General features: G+C 36.9%; 1 protein-coding gene across 3 annotated transcripts in view; it reads left to right on the top strand.

Annotated features, from left to right (window-relative positions):
- Positions 1-24,652, top strand: part of LOC306850227 (gephyrin) — an 86,133-nt gene extending 61,481 nt beyond the window's left edge. For 2 of the 3 annotated variants that reach the window (XM_079385737.1, XM_079385738.1), the window contains 14 exons: positions 7,159-7,201; positions 7,287-7,424; positions 12,441-12,533; positions 12,873-12,928; positions 13,920-14,039; positions 14,567-14,625; positions 14,759-14,912; positions 15,006-15,127; positions 17,648-17,735; positions 18,192-18,265; positions 19,413-19,477; positions 21,585-21,688; positions 23,215-23,311; positions 23,431-24,652. In XM_079385737.1, the coding sequence (XP_079241863.1) occupies positions 7,159-7,201; positions 7,287-7,424; positions 12,441-12,533; positions 12,873-12,928; positions 13,920-14,039; positions 14,567-14,625; positions 14,759-14,912; positions 15,006-15,127; positions 17,648-17,735; positions 18,192-18,265; positions 19,413-19,477; positions 21,585-21,688; positions 23,215-23,311; positions 23,431-23,564 (1,347 nt within the window). In that variant the 3' untranslated portion in view covers positions 23,565-24,652. Of the gene's footprint in view, positions 1-2,059; positions 2,135-7,158; positions 7,202-7,286; positions 7,425-12,440; positions 12,534-12,872; positions 12,929-13,919; positions 14,040-14,566; positions 14,626-14,758; positions 14,913-15,005; positions 15,128-17,647; positions 17,736-18,191; positions 18,266-19,412; positions 19,478-21,584; positions 21,689-23,214; positions 23,312-23,430 lie in introns of all 3 variants that reach the window. The other variant, XM_079385739.1, reaches the window with a different exon arrangement.
- Positions 24,653-24,825: the final 173 nt, after the last annotated feature.

Genomic DNA, 24,825 nt, shown 5'->3' with positions numbered 1-24,825 from the left:
CAGCTGTGTCCTGTTGCATTAATTCTTCAGATATTAAATGCAGGGAATGTGTCGTATCAGTTATATCCATTACTTCTGTATTCTGAATCTTGCATTCGATGATGACACACACAAACCAGGATGAAGATGAGGGAGGTGACTTTGAGAGAAAAGCAAGCAATTTGGATGCTAAACGCAAAGAGGAAGTCAATTAGAGCTCTAGCAAAAAAAAAAGGGCATGGAAAAATCAAGAGTTTGGAAACCACCAGCGACACCAGCAACCAACAACGACCTGATCGGCTAAGAAAACAACAGTAGTTGATGGCAGACAAATCATAAAAGCTGTGAAAATTAACCCTAAAAGACGTGTCTGCAAAATCACCAACAACTTCCAGAAAACTGGGGTGATGCTCTGACAATCTACTGTCCTCAGGAGACTTTGACACAGAATTACAGATGCTACACAGCAAGATGCAAACCTCTGACCAGCACCAAAAATAGAAAGGCAAGATTAGAGTTTACAAAAAAGCACAAAGGTGAGCCAGAAGAGTTTAGGAACTGTGTTTATGGACCGATGAGACAAAGATGAACCTTTATCTAAGTGATGGGAAAGCAAAAATGTGGAGAAAAAAAGGGAACTGCAAATGATCCCAAGTATACCGCCTCATCTGTAAAGCATGGTGGAGGTGGTGTCATGGCATGGGCATGCATGGGTGTCTCTGGAACAGGCCCTCTCAAATTTACTGATGACTTAATGTATGATGACAGCAGCAGAATGAATTTGGAAGGGTACAAAACCATCTTGCCTACCAATATTCAAGAAAAGGCCACCAGATTCATTGGGAAGTGTTTCATATTGCATCAGGACAATGACCCAAAACACCCTGCCAGTTCAGTCAAGGAATTTATAAGGGCAAAGAAATGGAAAGTCTTAGATTGCTCAAGTCAATCTCCAGATTTAAATCTGATTGAACATGAATTTCACCAGCTGAAGAGAGTAAAGGCAGAAACTCCCTGCTGTGATTGTGTGCAAGGGATCTGCAACTAAATAATAGCTTTTGATCTTTTATATCTGCCTTATGTTCAACTGTCCCAATACTTATGCTCACATCAATGAGTGGGATGAACTCTAAAAAGTGCTGTTCTTTTTATTTGGTAAAACATGTATGTGTTGAAACGGCTAATAATAAAATGTGACATTCTGTAGTTTTGTCTCATATTCATCTTTTTATCATATTTGCAAATGTCTTGACTCCACAGCCAACAGAGCAATTTTGTCTTTACTATTCCAATACTTATGGAGGGCACTGTATATTGTATAATTATAAATTAGAATTATAAAATTAATTATATTAAAATTAATTAAAAGTTTTCTTATTATTCTAAAAGTTGTTTGTCATTATTGCAATAGTCTTTAAAACATTAGTTTTATTTCATATAGCTAGCAAATGCTATCATGATTTAAATACTGTTCATTTTACAACTTTTATAGATAATATAATACCATTTAAATTATACGTCATCATTTTTCGAATTACAGTAACGAAAATTAAAAAATTTTTATATTGGGGTAATTTTTGAGTGAACTTGGGTGGGTTTTTGGAACGAGTGTTTGAAGGGATGGACGATGGTGGCAGAAGTTAGCACGATGGCTAAATTGTTTAGAGCAGCTTTAAAGACCACCTAACACACTCTAGTTCCTCAAGACTTTTATTTCTCATAAAATGGTACTTTTTGCAACACTTCCAGTTTCACAAAGTTGGAGGGGTTACAGAAATGAGCTTTAATACAATCCCAAGTGCTCATTATCCACGGAAGCCTCCTTTGTTCTTGGAAAACAGGTGAAAGATCAGCGTAACACACAGATACACGCTGAAGCTGCTTTGCTCCTCTTTGGTTGCGTAGTAGTAGTGGGATTATTTTGCTGTTATGACTTCGCTTGATTCCCCCTCATATTTTTCATATCAGTGTTAGATGATCCTTAGAGTGTGTGTTTGTGACAGTGTATATTGTGAAGTGTGTGTGTTTGTTGACGGGGAAGGCTGTATCAGGTGAGTTACTGTCCTGTGGCTTCCTCCAGGCCTCACGGAGAGAGTTCAGGGCTCACCTGGATGAGGTCATCACGCTCAAGTCAAGGTACTCTACCTTGGACCAGGTAAACAGATACCCTTTTTCCCCTAATCTTCACATAAACCAACACTGTCAATCACACATACAAACATGCACTAAAACCTTCCCTCAGAGTGTTGCACGCGGCCCACAGCCTATTGATGTAGCATCAGGGCAGTTTGTTTTGTTATAGCTTTATCTTCTTGTCTTAAACCATCTCTGTCTTTCTCTCTAGCTCTGTTCCAAAACCTAGTCAGCTGCCTTGTTGCATATCAACTACACAAGTGACTAACTTCTTAGCGCTTTGACTCAAATCAAAATTTTTGATTAGATAAAATTTGTATCAATACATTTTTGTATCATTTAGAATCTAAATGTTTCTTGACTTTTCAGCAATCTTGAATGGATTTTCCCCAAAGATAATTATCAACATAATTATTAAACTCTTTTAGCTAATTTTATATGTAAAGTTTAATTAATTCGTGTTTTCTTTCCTTAACATCAGTGAACCCATAAAGCTTATATAATATAATATAATATAATATAATTAGTGCTGTCAAATGAGTAATTGCGATTAATCGCATCCAAAATAAAAGTTCTTGTTTGCATAATATATGTATGTGTATATTTGTGTATATAAATACATACACATGAATGTATATATTTCAGAAAAATATATTTATATATTAAATATATTTATTTATAATATAAATTATATGAATATAAATAGAGACATGTAAATATTTTCAAAATATATACTGTATGTGTGTGTATTTATATATAAATAATAAATATACACAGAACACTCACATATATTATGCAAACAAAATGTTTTTATTTTGTATGCGATTAATCGCAATTAATCGTTTGACGGCACTAAATATATTTAAATTTTAATTGGTGCTGTCAAACAATTAATCACGATTAATCGCATCCAAAATAATGAATATTTCATTAATCTTAATATATAAACCATTCATGATATTTTAAGATGCATTTTAACTTTAAAATAATATAATACATTTCAGATTTAAGCAAGTTCAACATTTGATATTAATCATGTTATCTACAAGATTTATTGCAATTAATTATTTTAATTAACTAATATGATAGTTCTATCTTTATAATCATTCAACCTATTTTTTTGGAGCAGCTTTCGTGTTGAAAGTGACCTGGTTTTGAAAAAGAGCCTCTCTTTCCCCCTCTTTTTTCTCTTCATCCCTCTTTCTGAGCTAATAAAATGGCTCACCAGCATTACAGCTGTTAGTTCCCATACTGTCTTATCTATCATTTCTGATTGGTTAATCACAGAGCGGAGTTCCTCTTATTGGGCCTGACACTCACTTGTTAATAATTAATTCCCCATTGCTGTTCCCCAATTACTCCATCTTCATTTCAGTGGTCAGGGATTAACTCTCATCTGCCTGTATGCTGACACACGGTTCCCCACCCCTTGTGTGTGTGAGGATGTGTCGGTTTGTGAGCGTGTGTTTTCAGTCCACTGAGTTCTTTGGTCCGGCTCTGATTTAAAGAGACCTGACGTCTATGCATTGCTTTCATTGCCTCCGTCCATTCCTTCAACCCCTCCTGTGATCGCTGGTTACCTCTCATCTCCACTCTGAGCTCATTCTGTCTGTTGTTTGATGAAAGGAGGTTAGATGTACAAATAGGAGGAGGGGAAGAATAAAAAGTGCCAAGGATGTACAATTTTCCTTGCCTGTATTTAACTGGCTGGTTAACAGCACACTACCAGTCTTAGATCTGCGTGTCTGTGTTGTTGTGTTAAATCTAATGACAATGGTCTTTTTTTTTGGGTTACACGCAATACTGGGTTTGATAAAACAAGGTTTATTTTATTTTAATAAAGTGTGTTCAGTTTTACTGCATTCATTACTTATTGTAAGGAAAGAAAGAAAACAAATGAAACTGATTGAAACAGTTTTAAAACAGTATCTAAAACATGGGCTATGGACTGATATTTTAATATGCCTTTTAGCAGCAGTGTTTGTTTTCATTATTATTCATTTATTTACTATGGTAAATCTAAATCTGTGATTCTCTAGAATCACCATTATTATAATCAAAATATATAAACAGGACTATTTTTAGATCAAATTTAATCATGGTTAATCTTATGGCATTTTGTTAGTTAACATGAATAACCACACATTTTTGGAACACCTCCACATTATTTAAATAGTACATTACAGTTTTAATGCACTCGTTGCTTTTCTTATGGAAACAGCTTTAAAGTACATTTGGGTAAATGCATTAATTGTCTTAAATTATTCATATTTGTTGCCTGATATTTTAATATGCATTTTAGCAGTAATTTATTTTCTTCATAATTAATTAATTTACTATGAAGAACCTATAGGTTTGTGGTTTAAATGATCTGGATGGATTTAAATAATAGCTTTTAATCTAATAAAAAATTATCATAATGTGTAATTATACGTAAAATATATACAGGGCTTTCAATAAATGAAATGCATCTTGAGTTATAAATTGTCTTACATTTTTACACGATTTTATTTCATTCAGTACTGTATTCAGAACAGTTTAAAGAAAGAAAACAAGTGCAACTAACTGAAACCCAAATTATGCCATTAATGTTTCTACGGCATTAAATTAAGAATAATCGGTATGGTGACCCAGATATTTGAATGTGTATCTGTCCATGTGTTTTCTATGTCATTCATTCATTCATTTATTTACCCATATGTACCATTCCACGCGTGCACTTCATTCAGTCCCCTCAGACTTCAAATTCAATAATGTAACATACAAACTCTTCCCTGCTGTGGTGGCCATTAGCACACTGACACTCAGTATCACCAACACTGTCTTTTTCCGGTGTCTTCTAAAACCTTACTGGAACAGAAGTGCAGTATGTGTCGTGCGATTTCGCTAAATGTGCCGAGTGACATTGTGCCTCACCGCACCCCTCTTCCTCGCTAACCTGTGCTACCTTCCTGGCTGACCGGCATAACCCCCCCCCCCAATCATTAGCAACTGGACCGAATGACGCCCAGTCAGATCTCTCTGCACCTCTCTGTGCTCATTCGTTGTCATCTCAGCTTGTTGTGTGTAAACCGAGCGAGCGCTGTCTCAGAAAGCCTTTAAAACTCATTTGGTTTTCTTTTTTTGGTCTCCCAAAGCTTCTCCTTTGCTCTGTCTGTTGTAAACCCTTTTGTTTCTGTTCATTGCCAAAGCTCCACTCTAGGCTGGAGGGGCTCAACGATGATCGCAGGAACCATAGGACCTTCGACTCGCGAGTAACTATTCCCAACCCACGCAAAAAAAAGGAGCTGCTTCCATCCGCAAACTCTGCTTTGCGTCAGGAGTCCAAACTCCTTGCTTTACACTCTTCTTCTCTCTCCTCGTCTCTGTTACTTTCGTTCTCTCTCATTATCTTGTCTGTAGACGTCGCTCTTTCTAATGCTCTCTTTGTTTTATTAGCCGTTTGGTGTGTTGGAGTCTCTTGTGGACATTGAGTTCTGTTTCTTAGATCTTTTTTTCCTCCTGTTTTTCTGTTCCTTTTAAGTTTTATCTCCATTTAGATGCAGTGTTTTATTGCTGTTTGCTGTATGTGAGCTGCGCCTCATCGTTTTCTTCCTCTTCCTGTCCTTTCCTAACTCTGTCTCTTTCTTTGCTCTGTGTCGATCATTGATTTGTCGTGTTGGTGCTAGTCTGTTGTAACTGGATCGTGAGTAGAAAGGATTTGGGACTTGCTTGTGTGTCTCCCCCTATAGGCCAGGGGCATTGCGTCTCAGCACAAAGGACACATAAAGGGCTGTTTTTAATGCTTTCGTGCAGTAAATCAAAGACTTAATATCTATAAACTTGTGTCACTACAGCCTCAAGTCAATGTGTATTTTTGCATGGAATTTGATTGCCCTCTCATACCATTACTCTTGGCCTAAGGGAACTCCATACTTTATGATACTTTGTATTGGTAGATTCCACAGTTACAGCTGAATGTAAAATCAAATTTGCTATTATTATTATTATTATTATCTTAAAACATGGCTCATTTGGAAAGAAATTCAGCTTAAAAGGGGTCACAATGAAACTGGATGGGAGGGAGTGCTTGAATTGTGTTCCATTGTATGGAGCTTCTAGCTGTTAAAGTCAACATGAAATCAGAATTTTCTATTTTTTTTCAATAATTTTTATAGGCATCTATTTTTTTTTTCAATAATTAATGTGAATTTTTTTTTTATTTCCTCTGAACTGATTTATCCTGATGTCTATTTTGACATTGTTTTAAGCTACTGTTTTAGATAAAGAAACTTCAATAAGATTACATTAACAATATCAAATACATTTGAAAAACAATACATTTAAACAAGAAAAAGAATTGTCATTGCGATAAGTCAAGACGCTTTTGAGGCTGAACTTGACCTTTGACCTCCAAGTTTCAGTCAAAAAGCAGAAAGAAACCCCATTTTTGTATATAATACTCACTTTTCATGATACAGTCAATTCATGATGGATAAAAGCAAGTTTTAAACTAAATTTTTACATTATTTAAGCAGTAAAATGGCAACAAAAAAAACACTATAAAAGTGGTATTTCAAGTTTTCACTAGCTAAACAATATCGTTTTGGGAGGAACATTATTTTGATATGAAACGCCTACATTTTTCTTTCTAAGTGAATATTCACTGTGAGATACATCACATTACAGCATTAAAATGTTTCATGTTGACTTTATATCTGGAATCGGGTTGTTTTGGTTGCTAGAATGCTCCCAAGAACCAACACTTTCCAGATTGCTACAGCATTTTATCAAGACCATGATGATAATGCTAATAATGGCAGTAGGACTGAAAATGTTGTTTTCAGTTTGTTTGTTTTCAAGCTAGTTTCTTTTGGTTGTTTTGTCTGAATGTGTAGATGATCATCCTGATCTTTATGAATCCTGTCAGTGGAATGCTAACTCTCCTGGACGGAGGATGGGCTCCTTTTGTGCTCTAACTCATGTTTTTCTGTCTTTCTTTTCCCAATTCCTTTCTCTCTCTTCCTCATTCCCTCTCATTCTGTCTCTCTCTATATATATCTGTAGGTGCAGTCACGATGCAGCAGCAAGGAGAACATCCTGAGAGCAAGTGGGTGACCTATTGTGCATTATCATGATGATTGTGTGTGTGTGTGAGTTTAAGAGCGCGTTTAAATTCTCACTCTTTGTCTCAGGTCACAGTGCAGTGGATATCACCAAGGTAGCTCGGAGACACCGCATGTCCCCGTTTCCACTCACTTCTATGGACAAGGCCTTCATCACTGTGCTGGAGATGACTCCTGTCCTGGGTACCGAAATCATCAACTACAGAGGTAAGACCCTTGTTTGCTCATGCCAGTTAAACTAGACCGATGTCCAGTAAAAATTAGTAAGTAGCAGAATTTAAAAAATGCAAAACAAAACCATATATTGCAATGCGGTATTTGATGCTCTGAATGGAAGAGTTCACAGAATTTAATCATGCATGTATTTAGTATTAAAAATGCAGACTCATTCACCCAAAAATCAGCATTACTGTCATCGTTTATTCACCCTTATGTTATTACAAATCCATATGACTTTCTTTCTTCCTTCTCCCTGCTTCTTTCCATACCAACAAAAAAAAAGAACAAGAAAAGCCATAAAACACCATAAAAATACTCCATATGACTACTTGTGAAGAACATGGTGAAGAATATACTGATATAGAGACATATAAGACACATGCTATCATGAATAACTCCTTTTGTTCTACACAGAAGGAACGTCATATGGGTTTTGAAAGACACAAGGATGAGTGAATGAGGATTTTTTTGTGAACTATCCATTTAACATGAAGTACTGTCCTTCTGATGGTACCAAAATGAGTTTTCATTGGCTGTTGGATTGTGGTATATATAGGCCAGTAAGTGCTGAAGGCATATAGTCACCAAGCTCTTTGCTTTGCAGGCTTTCAGCTTTTGCTTTTTTCATCTTCCATGCCTGTAGCTCCTCATCTGTCACACATCTGTTCGTTGTTTCTTTCACCCCATCGTCTTTCCATCTTTCTAGCTTTAATCTTGTTGCTCGTTCCATCCGGCCATCTTCTGTTGTTTTTTAACTCGCTGACATCTCTGAAGCTTTGATGCCATTGTGATCATCTGAAGACAGATCTTGTGGTCAGTGTCCATGCTAATCCAACCTTAAAGGCCGCCTTTCTGAATTTCGGGAAAAGCTCTGGAAGATTTTCAGCTACTCATAGTTGCTCAGTCCACATGAACATCAGGAGCGGTCCAATTCCACGGGCTAGATTACATCTCATAGTCTTTTATTTCCTTTATAGTCGGCACTCTGACACAGCCCATGCTATTCTTTTTGATGGCTCTTCTTTGATTTTTCATGGCCATCACTAACACAGGGCAGCCACCCTTGCATGTGGATGTGAATTGTGCCACCAAGACGCAGGCTGTGAGCTAGGCGTTAATTTCGGTCCATGTGGTGGGGGATAGCGGGATTGCCCATGTGCTAGTTAAATGTGCCCAATGCGTCTGGCAGGGCCCAATGCAGGTGACTTGGCCCCTCCAGCACGAAAAGGCATCTGGCGCCAGAATGGCTCAAGTTGGCGGAAAATTCCTGTTTGCACTGGCGCCGAAGCAAAGGCAGAGAGTAGAGCCCTGGCCAGTGCCGCCCACACCCCAAAGTATAACACAGGTCAGTGTGCACCATTACCCAGCACCTTCATGTCCGGCGCACATCTTCGAGCATGCCCGATGCTCATCCGGCCCCAGTTATGTGTGGAATAGTCATCCATGCCACAGTGCCATTTCACCTCCAGACCAGTAGGGGGCGATTGAGAGTTGTTTGCAACCGTTGACGAGAGGGTGGAAAAATAACCTCATGTTAAGGCCTGAAATAAGTATGGCTGAATCACAGTCTACATACTTGTATGCAAAGTCAAGTGCGAAAAATTGAAAAAATGTAGGTGTTGATTGTAGGCGGGTACGAAATTGTGACGAAAATTTAATCTTGATATGGCATCAGTGAACCATCGTAAACAAATACACTTGCATTACATTCAATGATCTATCTAATTATATATAGTATACCATTCGAGTATCTTTTGACACTATATATATATAATTTTTTTATTTATTTTTCTTTTTTTTTTTTTTTTTTACGCAACAGGCTATTACGGATAGTATGTTGAATTGTGTTTCAGCTTGTAAGAGGCGAGTGATTCACTGGAATCTTTTGTTTTCGTTGAGCTTGTTCCACTGATTTGAACATGTCATGGTTTTCATTAATAGTCAAAGAACAGAGTCATGTTCCATGTTTGGCTGTATCCATTTGGTTTATCCATGGAGAATGGCCTAGTTTGGAAGAGCTTTGTTGTCATTTTGCGTTCCAGATCATTTGCCCTCAACTGCTGCTATGGAAGCCAGTGAACTCATCAATCGTGATGCGTGACGCAATGGTTAGAGATGTCAAGTGAGCTAGTGAACAAAAACCAACAAAAACTCCCAACTTAAAGCAAACATTCAATACGCAAGCTTTTCCGACATCACGTCTTTTCACAGAACCCACCAGCACCTCAAACAGTGTGCCTTTAATCTATCAGTAACCATGTGTAGAGCTTCACTGTTTCCTGACAGATAAAAATGATGGATTTTCAGCTCAGCGCGAGCAAAAGGAGGGCAGGTCCAGATCAGCGTAAATAGAGGAAATATCCAAACCCAGCCAAGTAATGTCACTCATAAATTTTTGAAATGCGTTGTTCATACAACAAGATGGGTGTAAGTTATGAGCGGCTGTCTGTTTTAAAACCTCTCTCTGTCACCTCGGTTAATAAAATGAATTTAAAATGTACAAATGGTCTCAGCCTTGGAGAAGATTGGCCATTTAGAGTATGCTGAGGTGGAACTCTCTGTTCTGCTGGATGTTGATATACAAGTAAGAGTTCCGATGCACCAATATAAATTACCAATAACCAATACTGTAGGTTTGCAGATATTGCCGTTGAAATTAATTACCATTCAAAAGTTTTTGATAGAAGTGTCTTATGCTCATGGATTCAAAAATACATTAAAATCTGTAATACTGTAAAATATTATTATAATGTAAAATTTCTATTGTAAACTAATTAAAATGTATTTATTCTTACGATGGTAAAATTAATTTCCAGCAGCCATTACTCCAGTCTTTAGATCCTTCAGTAATCATTCTAATATGTTGATTTAGTGATCAAGAATCATTTCTTAGTAATATCAACATGAAAACATTTGCTGACTGTGGTATATATATATATATATATATATATATATATATATATATATATATATATATATATATATATATATATATATATATATATATATATATGTATAATTGGCAGATATAATGGCTTATTCTTCAGTTACAGAAATATTTCTCTCCCTTTTATAGAGGCTTAAAAAGCAATTAATTGTTCTAATTTTAAAATATATATTATAATATCTGTCTTTTTAACATGTTTAGAGATTTATAAACAATATTTAAAAAATTGTAAATCATTTTTTTTTGTGTGTACTTTTTTTTTTTTTGGGTTCCAGAGTGTTAAAATCTGGAAATATTTACATAATTTTTATAATACGTGGTATTTATATGTACAATTTTTCACTGTCCTCAGCACTGCTGTAATTACTAAGCTCGTTAGAAACAAGCAAGTTTTTCCCCAAAATGTTTCTTTAAACAATTGTTTAACCCTTCATAGTTATAATATAAGTTTAGAATGAATCGAGTGCTAGGTAAGGTGAAATCTCCTTTAGAATTAGTTTTAGGAGCCCTGTTTTAGCGTTCATTTCAGACGACAGCTTTTGGTATGGACTTCAGGCTTACATGTGGTCTCTTTACGGGCCTGTGCTCGGCTGTGTTGAGTAGATCTGGGCTTGTTGTATAGTAGCTGCAGGGAATCGTTGCAGTTTGACGGTGACTGGGTTGTCAGCGCTCTGTGATGCGCGCTTGTGTACTCATCTCTGTGTGTAGATAACACCGTACCCATCTGTTTGATCTCCCAATCCAGACACGCGCTATATTTAGAGCCTCGTCAGATGTGCTGTTTTAGAGAAATAAGTCTTTTCTAATCAGCCTCCAACCGAGGAGAGGCCTCATTAGCATCAGCTCATTCTCTCTCTCTCATTCGTGTGCTTTATCTCTACAAGAGCGCCTTTGCACTCTCGTTCTTTTCTTTTTCTGTGTCTCTTTATTCTCTCTCTCGCTTTCCTTCTGGCTCTCCCTGATTCTTTATTCCTTCCCCTCTATCTCTCTGTCTGTCATCTCTCTTTTCTCCTCTTCTTTTCATGTGTGGGAGGGCGCTTGTTGCTCCCCCAAGAGATCTCAGGCTTTGTGTGCGAGTATAAGTGTGTGTTCACGTTACACTGTGTGTTTGGTGCTCAGAGGAAATGGCACATCTGTGTTTCAGGGTACATTCTTATCCACCTTTCCTACCCCTTTATTTAGACTATGTGCGAAAGTATGAAATGTTTGAAATTCTACCACTGACTGCGCTTTATAAATAATATTAATACATTCCTGGACATACTGCATTGTTCAAAACGGATTGGATCGTCTAGATAATGAAAATAACGTTTGATAAACAAAACAAATAATCAAAGATATTCTTAGATCAAAATTATAAGATCTTTTTATGGGTTGTCTTTTCGTACCAGTGCTAGCTACATAGCACAAAGCAAATAATTTTGTAGTAACTTGCATGTATACAAGGTTAACAGGTTTGTCAGTTAGCAGCATGCTAAACTAGCCAGCTAAATGACTGCTGTATGCAAAGTTTGAGCTTCAAATGAGTTTTCTGCAAAGCCTCTAGTTGTAAAAACCACTAAGATTTAAAGGAAATAGGATAACCTTTGACAAGTGAGAATGTTGTTTTTTTATGTTTTGTGTTTCAATATGACAGGTTTTTATACTATGGTAACTTTTAAACGTTGTGTTAGCTAATGCTCTTGCGCCTGTGTAGTAACTTGAATGCAAGGTTAGCAGGCTTGTTAGTTAGCGGTATGCTAAGATACTTTACAAACATAGAACATGAAATAGCTTTTGATTGTATAATATATGTGATTAACATTCTTTGTGATATTTTAGTTAAGATCATCTTCGTCTGCGTTATCTTCTCCCTCACTTCTCTCGTTTTTACATTCCTCTTTTCATGCTGTATGGCTGCATGTGTGCATTTGCTTTCTCATATAGCTTTTGCTGGCCTCTGATTTAGGCACATGTCCCCTTTTTGACTTTTACACAGAAGTTAACTTGTTTACTTTTTTATTGTATTGATGATTGTGTTTATCTGACTTTTTTTCCTGTCCTTTTTCTGTTTGTAGATGGAATGGGTCGAGTTCTGGCTCAGGACGTCTACGCCAAAGACAACCTGCCTCCTTTCCCTGCATCGGTTAAAGATGGCTACGCTGTTCGAGGTGAATACCCATTACTGCAAAATTACTCAACCTGCGTGGTCTCGTTTACCACTTTTTCCACCAAAATAAGGCAGTGTTCTTGCTGGAAATTTTGTTCTGCATTTAAGAGCAGAGCAATCACATTTTATATAACAGTATATCCTGCCCATAAACATACATTTGCACATTACAATTCTTGTTTACAAGTCTTAAGGCTAGTTCACACTGCCCCAACAAATACTTGCTCATTTTGAGCTTAACAAGATACACATTTTTAACTATAACTATTGTGATCACATTCATCAAACCTGTTAACCCTTTGAAAATGACTAAATTAGTTTATCTTTTTACTGTTTTCAGCTGCTGATGGTCCTGGTGATCGCTTCATCATTGGAGAGTCTCAGGCTGGGGAACAGGTGAGTTAAACGAACAAAAACTGGAACTAGTCTTCTTACACTGTTGAAAACCTGACATGAACATAGTCTCTCTCCCTCACACATAACACAGGAAATGCCTGCTATTGCACTGGCACCTTGTGTCTGCAGGAGGCTTGTGTGTGCATATGGCAAGAAAACTCAGGCTCAGTGAGCGTGTTTAATGAGTGCATTACACACACACACACACACATAGACAGAGAGAGAAAGAGGGGGAGATCCCCGTGGGCTGTATGCAGCAGAGTGCAGGCCAGCACTCCAGTGCTCATGGCTGATGTCCATACAGTGCTCTGTCTGGAGAGTGTATTTGCATTCGAGTCATGGGTCATTCTGTTGTTTTCTCAGCTAATGCCATATGACTCTGGTACGAATAATAATGTATATCTCTGCACCCCTTTACGTAAATTCATTACTTCAGACGTATGTGCCCTCTACAAGCTTGCGTTCTTCAAGTGAACGACGCATTATTGTGCCATCCCAAAGACGCACAAAAACACTTTCACAGACTTTTTCATTAACTGTTCCCATCTGGTGGAACGACCTGCCCAACTCAATCCGAGCAGCTGAATCCTTACCCATCTTCAAGAAACGGCTAAAAACTCATCTGTTCCATCTTTACTTGACCCTCTAACTCTAGCACTCTCTATTCTAATTTTATTTTATCTATGTCTTTTTATTTAAAAAAAATAAAGATAATAATAATTATCTGTACTGCGTTAGGCTAACCAAGACTTGTAATAGTACTTGCACGTTGTTGCTCTTTTGTTGGTTTTGATTGCTTCTTATGTCCTCATTTGTAAGTCGCTTTGGAGAAAAGCGTCTGCTAAATGACCAAATAAATAAAATAAATATGACGTTTTGTTTGTAAAGTAGCAATTTAAACTAGTATCAGAAGGATGTAATATTAGTGTAGTTTTGCTTTCACACCACAGATTTCCGTTACAGTGGTTAAAGACTTTTTTTCTCTCTGTAGCCCACTCTCACAGTTATGCCAGGCCAAGTGATGAGGGTGACGACAGGTGCTCCTATCCCATGTGGTGCAGACGCTGTAGTGCAAGTAGAAGACACAGAACTGCTACGAGAGTCTGAAGACGTAAGTGTATCACATTCTTAACCGAACCATTTTAAACTATTTTAATTAATGTATGTAAAAAAACAAAACAAACTTAGATTTCTAATAAATAACTTTAACTAACTTGAAATCAACCACATCCCTAAAAGAACAAAGTATGTTTCATAAAGAATTGCTACCTTTGAGGATTAGCAATTTTGTTAGTTGTAGCTAGCTTTCTGGGGAAATTTTTCATGTATTTTGTCCCAAAAGTGAAACATGCATAGTTCAAAGTATAAGACAATTAAAAAGAAAAACAATCAAATATATTTAAGATTTAGAGAACAACACAAGGATTTTATGAATGCATAATTACAATAAATTATACAGCAGTATTTTTTGCAGTAGTATTTTTGTATTATCTTAATTTAATATGGAGGAAAACAAGAAACACACCACACAGACATACTTCTAAACCGTGTCTAGCAACTTCTCATATAAATGAAAGTCCAGTGTTGTTGATACATGTTGTTTGTACATGTCTCAATCTGGCTGGTTATGGATGACAGGGTACAGAGGAGCTGGAGGTGAGGATCCTGGTCCAGGCTCGTCCAGGACAGGATATCAGGTGAGTGGGACTGAAGTTTATTTCCTCAAAAAACGCCAGAGAAGCATTATTAAGCATTATTCCACATTTCACCTTTTTCATGAGGAATTAATCAGTCTCTTTGAGTAATAAAAACTGGTATTATTATACACAGGCCTATAGGACATGATATCAAGCGTGGAGAGTGCGTACTGGCCAAGGGCACTCACATGGGTCCATCTGAGATCGGCCTCCTGGCCACTGTAGGAGTCACAGAGGTGGAGGTGCAGAAATTCCCAGTTGTAGCAGTCATGTCCACTGGCAATGAGGTAGGACTTGTTTGTGTATTGCTTTGTTACTTTCTTTTGCCCATGGTAATTTAAAACGTGTTTGACCGTGTTTATGTATGTTTATGTATGCAGTTGTTAAACCCTGAGGATGACCTTCACCCAGGCAAGATCAGGGACAGTAACCGATCCACACTGTTGGCCACCATTCAGGAACACGGCTATCCCACCATCAACCTCGGCATCGTCGGAGACAAGTCAGCATCCCTTCTATACCACCCACACAGACACTAGGGCTGCTCAATTAATCGAATTTCTAATCGCGATTACGATTATGGATGCCGCGATTACATAATCGTTCAAAGCCACGATTACAAAAATAAATAAACAATTAAAAATGCCCACTTGCATTATTCTGTGTGCTTAAGATGTGTTTGCAGCGCGAGGTTTAACAAACTCAAACACACTGGATAAAAGACTTTGTCTAAGTCGATGTCACTCTGTTGTGCATGATAGATATAAACGCCAAACGTGTCAAAAGCAGAACAAAATAGCGGTACACGTTTGAACTGCACGCCACACTGACCTTTTATCTGCTCGTCTCAAAAGAAAACAGTGCAGCACGAGCTTAGAGCGTATGCGTTTATTACAGTGACCAGTCGGGATCACGCACTAAACAACACTGTGAAATCCAGTAAGAAGCACTCGAGTTCAGCGCAGAGTTCTCCAGGACAAATCACGTCTCTTTAATTTAAACTAGTTTAATGCCAAATAAATCGGAGCTGTTATTCTCATCAACACTGATGCAGAAACAGTGCAACAACGATCCAGTTAGAAGACGTTTCAATCCATAAATCACCCACATTTACCATAGTTTTACTGTAGTAACACTAACGGTAACAATGGTACGGTGGCAGAAAAGTAGGATATTCATATTGAGTATTATTATATTATTAATATAATAAATATGTTAAAGGAGTAATGGAATATAATTACATTATTTTGTTAATTATTCTATCAGTTGATGTGGATTTGTAATTGACAATGTCTTTAGGCTACTGTTTTTCAATGCAAACACCATAGAAACCATATAGTTAGGCTACTTTTTTACCATGATAATGAGGTGCTGTACTTTTGGTTGTGTATAAAAGATGAGGCTGTTACAGTTTTCACAATGGTACTGTCAAATGTACATCTGCATCCCAACTCAAGCTCCTGTTCTAATGTGCATTTCTAAGAGACAAAACTTGTACTATTGCATGTTCAGTGCTACCAAATCAGGTGCTGGTGCCACTGCTCTTGAATGTTAGTCTGGAGCCCTGATAATATAAATTGTATTGTAAAATGTTACTGTAATTTGAAATTTCGTCTGTTTAATTGTAAATGAAATATATAGCTTTAATAAACCATTTTTTCTTTTCTTTTTTCTTTTAGTTTTAGTATAACATTATTATACCATGCATAATTTTACCTTTTTTTGTTTAAAGAAGAAACCAAACCAATGTATAGTTGACATTTGAGGCTTAATGCTATAGAAATCAATAAAAGTTCAGAAAGAGTGTTTTCAGCCTTTTTTTTATATATATATTTTATATAAAAATATGGCATGCAGCTTCAAACAATGACATAAATCTGTTCAAAATAATCGTTATTAATAATCACAGTTACAATCTAAAGGGAATAATCGACAATTATGATTTTTGTCATAATTGTGCATCCCTAACAGACACACACACACACACACACACACACAGAGTCAGCGCTGCACATGTCTAAATCTTTCCAACCTCAGCACTCTGAAACTCCAGCTCATATATTAGAATCGATACAAGACCATACAGCCTCTCAGCACAATTTACTGAAAGACAGCAGTTCCTGCAGAGCTCTCAAGTATTTTTTCACCTTTATTTGTATGTGCATACATATACTGTAGGGACGTATAGATGTATAATATTTATAAGGAGCATGTATAAAACATGTATAAGAAGCAAATACAAATAGGTTAACAATAAGAAGTCAGTGATAAGTAATTAAAAAGAAATTCTGCATTCATATGAAAGAACTTTAGTGTTTTTCTTGAAGTCAGTAATGCTTTTTTGTGCTGTCCTCATTTTGTGCATATGAAATATTGAGTAAAGTATTTAATACATTTAGTATTAAATAAAATATAACAATATATTGTGTATTTTGAAATAATTATTTATATGATTTAATGATAATATAATAATATAATATCACGTTCAAAAGTTTGAGGTTAGTAAAATTTGTTAACGTTTTTAAAACGATGTCTCTTGCGCTCACCAAAGCTGCATTTATTTGATTAAAAATACAATAAAAACAGAAATATTGGGATATATTATTGTAAATTAACATAACCATTTTCTCTTTTAATATATTTTAAAATGTATTTATTCCTGTGATAGCAAAGCTGAATTTTCAATAGGCATTACCCCATTTTTCCCCCTCAGGATAAATAGAAGGTTTAAAAGAACAGCATTTATTTGAAATAGACATATTTTGTAAAAATGTAAAGGCCTTTACATTTAATCAATTGAATGTGTCTGTAATGAATAAAAATATGAAATTCCGGTTATTCCCTACATTACATTTGTAATAGAAATAGTCTAAGCAAACATTTAGCATTTTTTACTTTACCAATATGCGAGTAACAAAACAAAAAATTTAACAGATTTAACAAAAAACAGATTTAACAGATTTAACAAAAAAACAAATTGGAAGTAATTTTGCCATGATCATGTTTTTGTAACCCCCTGCAGCCCAGACGACCTGCTGAACGCCCTGAACGAAGGCATTAGTCGTGCTGACGTCATCATCACCTCCGGGGGCGTGTCCATGGGTGAGAAGGTCAGTTGATTGGAGTTGTCTGGAAGTGCTGTTGTCTAATGAAAGGTCACATGCTTGAAATGTCCGAGCTTCTCAATACAGGAATGTGGCCTCACAGATCGGTCTGCTTCATGTCAAGAAGAGGATTCCATTGGTTTACCCAGAGAGCACGAGATCTCAGAGCAAAACTCTTTTAAGAGCTTATGCCACAGGTCACTGTATGTTTTACTGCCATCTAGTGTTTCTGCTTGTTTCTTGTCACAAAGCAGCATTTGTTAACCTGACCTTTTATTTTGGGTCTTTGCCCAGGCAGCAGTGCACTGACTGCCTCTTGCTCTTGATTTTCCGCCCTATTAATTAAAGCTCTTTAATTACCCGATGTTTCACTTCACCAGGTGCGGATAGATGGTGCTGTCCTACACGAGAGGAGAAATGCAAACACTCACGTTAACGTTTGTTTGTTTTTTGTTTTTTCAGGACTATCTGAAGCAAGTCCTGGATATAGACCTCCATGCCCAGATCCACTTTGGTCGAGTGTTTATGAAGCCAGGGTGAGTGAGAGAAGCAGTCTTAGTCATGCACAGCCAGACTTGCGTAAAGCCTGGATGGGGCGGCACTGGCGTGAGATGGGGCATTTGGTTGTTGGATTGAGGATATCTTGTTTTCTTGAGAACAAACTGCCTTAAAACTCTTTCAAGGATGTAATGCCATGACCTAAAAAATGTTGGCAACGCCAAAATATTGATAAGAACCAGTGCACCCTGACTCCCAAAAGTTGCAAAGTACCACACCAATGATTTTTCTTGCCTTTTTTGTGTGCAATATGCATCAGAGGGGTTTGTGAACATAGGCATCTGATTCAACTAAGACAAAGAAATATAGAGAGCAAAAGACCTAATTATTATTATATTTCAATGCTAATTTAGTATTATTTATTTACTGTTATACTATTTATGAATATGAATACATTGCTTCCGTTAATTTTAGTCATTTTGTTATGTGCTTTTCCAGTTTTATTATAATTTTTTTTATATTTCCATTTAGCTACATTTTTCAGTTTTTGTTTTAGTAATTTCATTTAATACTTACATTTTATTCCAGCTTTATTTCAATCAACAAAAATATTTTTTAGTTAACGATTACAGCACCGTTTTAAATTAGATACAGTGTAACATTTTAACTTTTATTTTGACATGTCTCTCTGGAATTCTTGATTCTGATTGGTCGGTTGATCTGTCATTTTTGAATAATCACCGCTCATTTGGATAATTCTGTATAAATGACCACTCATACAAGCAATCAATGACTTTATATATATCTTGTATGTATCAATACTTCTGCAACAATATTACAGTATTAAAACTGAAGTCCTCCGAGATGTTTATTCTTGTATAAAACAAGAGAGCACGAGTCTGCAGTGACACAATAGACGTGAAAATGGCACCAGGTTGACTTACCCAGATGAGCGGTTTGATATTAAGCATTGCCCAGACGACAGAAAATATTTGGAAACATCTGACTGCTTAATTCTGTGATTGACCAATCAGAATCAAGTATTCATAGAGCCTTATAATAATTTGCGATAACAACTGACTGACTGTATATTACATATTAGTCTGGTTAGGGCATCTGTTTAAAAAATATTTTGGTTGTTGCTGGGATGTAGAATATTGATGCTTTATTCTATATCTTTTTCAGTTTGCCTACTACGTTTGCCACCTTAGACATTGACGGTGCAAGAAAGCTGATCTTTGCCCTTCCAGGTACAATATGCTGTGTATTTGACAAAGTTATTGTGTATGTAAACAAATGGAGAAGTTTTGACAGGAAGAGTGTCTCAGAGTTGGAACTGTTTAGAATTTACACAAATGAAATCACATACATACACAAAGCCATGTGACTGAGTTTCCTCTTTCTCCCACATACTGTATGTATTGTACTACTTGCAGTACAGCAACTTCTTTTATTCTAGCTATTTACATAAACTCACATATCTATACAATACTATCTCCAAACTAAATGGTCCCTTCTCCATAAAATTGAATCAGCCCACGGTTGCCCACCTGTGTACCTTTCTGCAAACCTGCATCTCCCTGCTTGCCCAGCAGTCCGATCAGCTTTCCCAGGCTTGCCCCCACCCCGAGCCAACTGTACTCCCACCTTGTGCCTTCAGAAACCAGGTGGTCGAGGCAGTGGTGACAGTGGCGATTTCTATATTCCCCTTCAAAGGTAATTTCACCTACAGAGACACAGGGGCGACTCTTCTGGAGACTGTGCCCCTGAGTGACAGCGAGGCCAGCAGACTGCCTGTGCCTCCTCCCCCACGAGGAAGTAGGTGCTCTTAATTCAGGAAATAAGCCCTGTCTTCAGCCCGAGCTCAGAAAACGGAAATGGACTTGAAATTTTGACACCAAACCCTAATTAACTGGTTTTCGAAACCATGTAACACGAAATCTCTTTTTAGTGCACTTGGGCTCATTTGGGACCAGTATGTTATAATTATTACAGACATTACAAGATGAAAACCTGAAAAGGCCTTGTCTAATCTACAGTAACAACCACAATGAAATGAAACATAGGAATAATATTTTTGTTCTGATTTTCCAATGTGACGCTTTCTGTTCTGTTTTCTGAGAGAAGCCTTGTGTTTTTGCTTTTTTGCATCTGTGGCGCTCCTTGTAGCTGTTAGTTCTGTTGCAACCTCCCAAAGCCCTTCTGTTTTGTGTACCGTGATGTGGCTTAATGTCTTGAAACTGCTATTTGTCTGATGTAGTGCTGTCCTCCTTTTGCTTTCAATGCTCTTCTTCCCTTCCCGTTGATGTGGTGGAGGGCACCTCTGCATTTGATACACTCTTCTTTCTTAGCTGGTTTCAGTAGTTGGTACACATTTGTCTTATCAGAGAGTGTTGGGTTGTTTTCACACTTTATTTGATTGCTTTGGTACGAACCAGAGTTCAATTCCATCCCTAGTATTATTGGGCTTAGAAATGTACATGGACACAAATGTACATTTGCATCATCAATGTGAGTGCAACTTTCACACCAACCAGACAAACTGAACTCTGATGTCAAAAAGACTCCTTAAAGGGGCAGTTGACCTAGAAATGAAAAATTTGTCACTATTTAATCACCCTTGTGTTGCTACAAACCTTGTTTAACTTTCCTTTTTCCGTAGAACACAAGCAAAATGTTAATGCTGCTATTTGTAATTTAATGATAATAAGGTATACGGAGAGAAAGTAATTAGTAGCTTAATTCATCAAGGACACATTACATTGATCAAAAGTGGCCATAAAGACATTTATAATGTTGCAAAAGCTTTCTATTTCAAATAAATGTCTCTTTTGAACTTTCTATTCATCAAAGAATCCTTAAATGTATCACAGTTTCCACAAAAAGTATTATGCAGCACATTTATTTTCAACATTGATAATAAATGTTACTTGAATTTTACAAATCAGTATTAGAATGATTTCTGAAGGATCATGTGACACTGAAGACTGGAGTGATTTTAAATTGTAATAATTTTTCACACTATTACTGTTTCAGGAGTTTTGTTGTTCTTGTAGCCACTGATGTGTACTTGAATTGTATATAAAAGAGCAGCGTAAACATATTCTGCTAAATGTCTTCTTTTGCGTTCTCTGAAACACAAGATCGGACAATTTTGGAACAACATGAGGGTGAACAAATTACAGAATTCACATTTGGAAGTGAACTGTTGCTTTAAAGACATCAAGAAACAAACTGAATTCCTATCTACTACAGATGATCCACAGTTCTGAGAGTTTCTGCCCCAGACCTCCACCCCGAACCCAAAGCGTAAGCCATAGTCTTCACCTCAACACTCGTCTCTTCTTTCTGTCTCAGGTAACCCAGTGTCAGCTGTTGTAACCTGTAACCTCTTTGTTATCCCTGCATTAAGAAAGATGCAGGGGATCCTGGACCCACGGCCCACCATCATCAAAGCCAGGGTGAGTATAGCCAATAACGCTCACGTTCTTGCAGTGGTGGATAGTAACTGAGTATTTTTACTTAAAGTGAATTTTTCAAGTATCTTTTTTTTTTTTTTTTTTTTTTGAGTATTTTATTGTGGAAACCTTTCCAAAGCATTACATTTCATAAAAACCTATCATTCCTTGTTAATTTGAACGGAAGAAATCATCACCTGCTCTGAGACGTGATAGCGATGCCAGATTTGTGAACAAGCTGATTCTTTTCAATGAACATGTTGAATAGGATCGCATATCGCAATTCATTCACAAATTGGCCTGATCTGATAGAAGCTGTTCTTAAGTCAACAACTCACTGATTCCAGTCAAAATGAGTCTTCATGTCTAACTTAAAATGAGCCAAGAACCAGAAGATCCTTTGAGCTTGAGTGTGTGCATCTTCCCTGCTGCCGTAGCAGTTTCATGTTTGCATAGCATTCTTCTCAAAATACCAAAGGTTTTATATTGAATGTTTATACTATTTGTCAACACACATTTTTAAACACCGTATGCATTTTATTTTCACTTGTTTGCACATTTGAATTCGGTATCCTAAATTGATATATTGAGATATTTAATGTTTGATGCTGTATGACAAGTTTTGTAAATGAAATTTAAGAACTTTTTCTTACTTACAAATCAATAGTCTGCATACATCATATAGAGTGGAGTATATAAAATTGCAAAATGTATCAATCAGTACTTTTTTAAATACTTAAGTGCATTAAAGAAAAATTATTTTGCACTTTTACTTAAAGGGTTACTCCACCCCAAAATAAACATTTTGTCATTAATCACTTACCCCCCATGTCGTTCCAAACCCGTAAAAGCTTTGTTCGTCTTCGGAACACAATTTAAAATATTTTGGATGAAAACCGGGAGGCTTGTGACTGTCCCATTGACTGCCAAGTAATTGCCACTGTCAAGGCCCAGAAAAGTATGAAAGACATCGCCAAAATAGTCCATCTCGCCATCAGTGGTTCAATCTGAATTTAATGAAGCGACGAGAACACTTTTTCTGCGCAAAGAACACAGAGGAGAAGAATTGTTGAATAAAGTAGTTTTTTTTTTTTCTTTGCATACAAAAAGTATTCTCGTAGCTTCATAACTTTACGGTTGAACCACTGATGGCGAGATGGACTATTTTGGCGATGTCTTTCATACTTTTCTGGGCCTTGACAGTGTTATTTACTTGGCAGTCAATGGGACAGTCACAAGCCTCTCAGTTTTCATCTAAAATATCTTAAATTGTGTTCCAAAGACGAACAAAGCTTTTACGGGTTTGGAGCGACATGGGAGTAAGTGATTAACGACAAAATTTACATTTTTGTGTGGAGTAACCCTTTACTTTTCGAAAACCCTTATACTTTTACTGGAGTAATGTATTATTATGGTATCTGTACTTTCACTCCAGTACTTGAGTTGTGTACTTCATCCACCACTGCTTTCTTGTGACTTGCATTGTGTTTCTGCTGCGATGTCAACAGTATGTATGTTTTTCTTGGCAGCTGTCCTGTGATGTAAAGTTGGATCCACGTCCAGAATATCATCGCTGTATACTGACATGGCACCACCAGGAACCACTTCCCTGGGCACAGAGCACAGGTATACATAATTAGTTATGTATATGTATTTATACGGCATACAGCATATAGATATAGCTTACAAATAACTAACTTATTTGTATGCAAAAAAAGCAAGTAACACCCTGCTCTGCTCCACAGGAAACCAAATGAGTAGTCGGCTAATGAGCATGCGCAGTGCCAACGGCCTTCTGATGTTGCCTCCGAAAACAGAGCAATACGTGGAGTTGCACAAGGGTGAAGTCGTGGACGTCATGGTCATAGGACGGCTATGATGTCATCTTAAGGGGACAGACCAAGTACAGAGCAAGAAAGTGGTGCATGTCCACATATCATTACTATTCTGTAATATGCAACGGCACAGCTAGTTTTTATTGATTTGGGAGAAGTTGATCCAGTATAATCAACATTTCGAACAAAGACGAATATGTGACATTTCGGAAACTATGACTTCGAAGACATAGTATTTCAAAGACAGAAAATATTATACCTTTTAAAGTGAGAATATATATATGAATTATAAGAGATTTATTCTGTAATATATTGTTATAATTATTATGATTATTAATATAATGATGAATATTATCATATTAAGCAACTCTGTTCTCTTTCATTGCAATTGCTTTGTGTGTTCAATGCTAGAACTTATAGATAGCCGTAGCATTTTAATAGACAGCTGTTGGCGCCTGTCATACATCCATCAGAAAGCTTATTTTCTCATCGGTAGAAAATGTGTCACTGAGGAATGAAAAGCTCTTCAAAATGACAGGAGCTGGATCTTTTCATCTCTCCTCAAAGTGCACCAAGGTGACCCAGCTATCTTTCCCTTTAGTAGTATATGCTCCATAAAGACTTCATTATGCTTCATAAAGGGTTTACAAAACTGCTTTGCTTGTCGTTTCTCTCGTGAGTCGTGTTTATGTGCGCAGTGCCAAAAGCCAGGGCTGTGGGGGAGGGTCTTGTGGTGGCGATGCTGAGAAGCAGCACGCGCTGCCGGGTGGCACAGACTTTGTGCGGAAACGATGACCGGTGGGGGTCTGTGTAAATTCTGTGCTACTTTAGCGTGCCCCGAGGCATGTCCTGTGCTACAGGCTATACCTCAGTCTGGAACATACTTCATAGTAAACTGGCCCTCATAGCTCTGCCCTTATTACCCTCTATTTTACCCGCTACCCTTACATTTAAACTTGCCCAGCCCAATCCTAGAGGCTGAGCTCCCTGGAAACTTTTGTTTAACTTCCAAGATGAAGACACAGCTTATTTAAGTGCTGACAGCCTTTTTAAAATGAATTACATAAAATGTACAGTCCAAAAAAATGCAAGAGTGATATTGTACAGACAAGTGACCAGCACTCCTGAGGAATACACTATGGTACTGAAAAGATATTGAAAAACTCTGTACTATAATATCATTTTCTGTAATACTGATCTAATGCGAGAATTAAAATTCTTGATCATTATGTAAAGACGTGGTTCAGTTTCATTTTTTTAAATAAACACTGAAAGCTGATTGACTTGGGTTCTCCATATCTATTT

The sequence above is a fragment of the Barbus barbus genome, assembly GCF_936440315.1.
Source record: "Barbus barbus genome assembly, chromosome: 30".
NCBI classification, from domain to species: Eukaryota; Metazoa; Chordata; class Actinopteri; order Cypriniformes; family Cyprinidae; genus Barbus; species Barbus barbus.
This window is presented reverse-complemented; position numbering and strand designations above follow the sequence as displayed.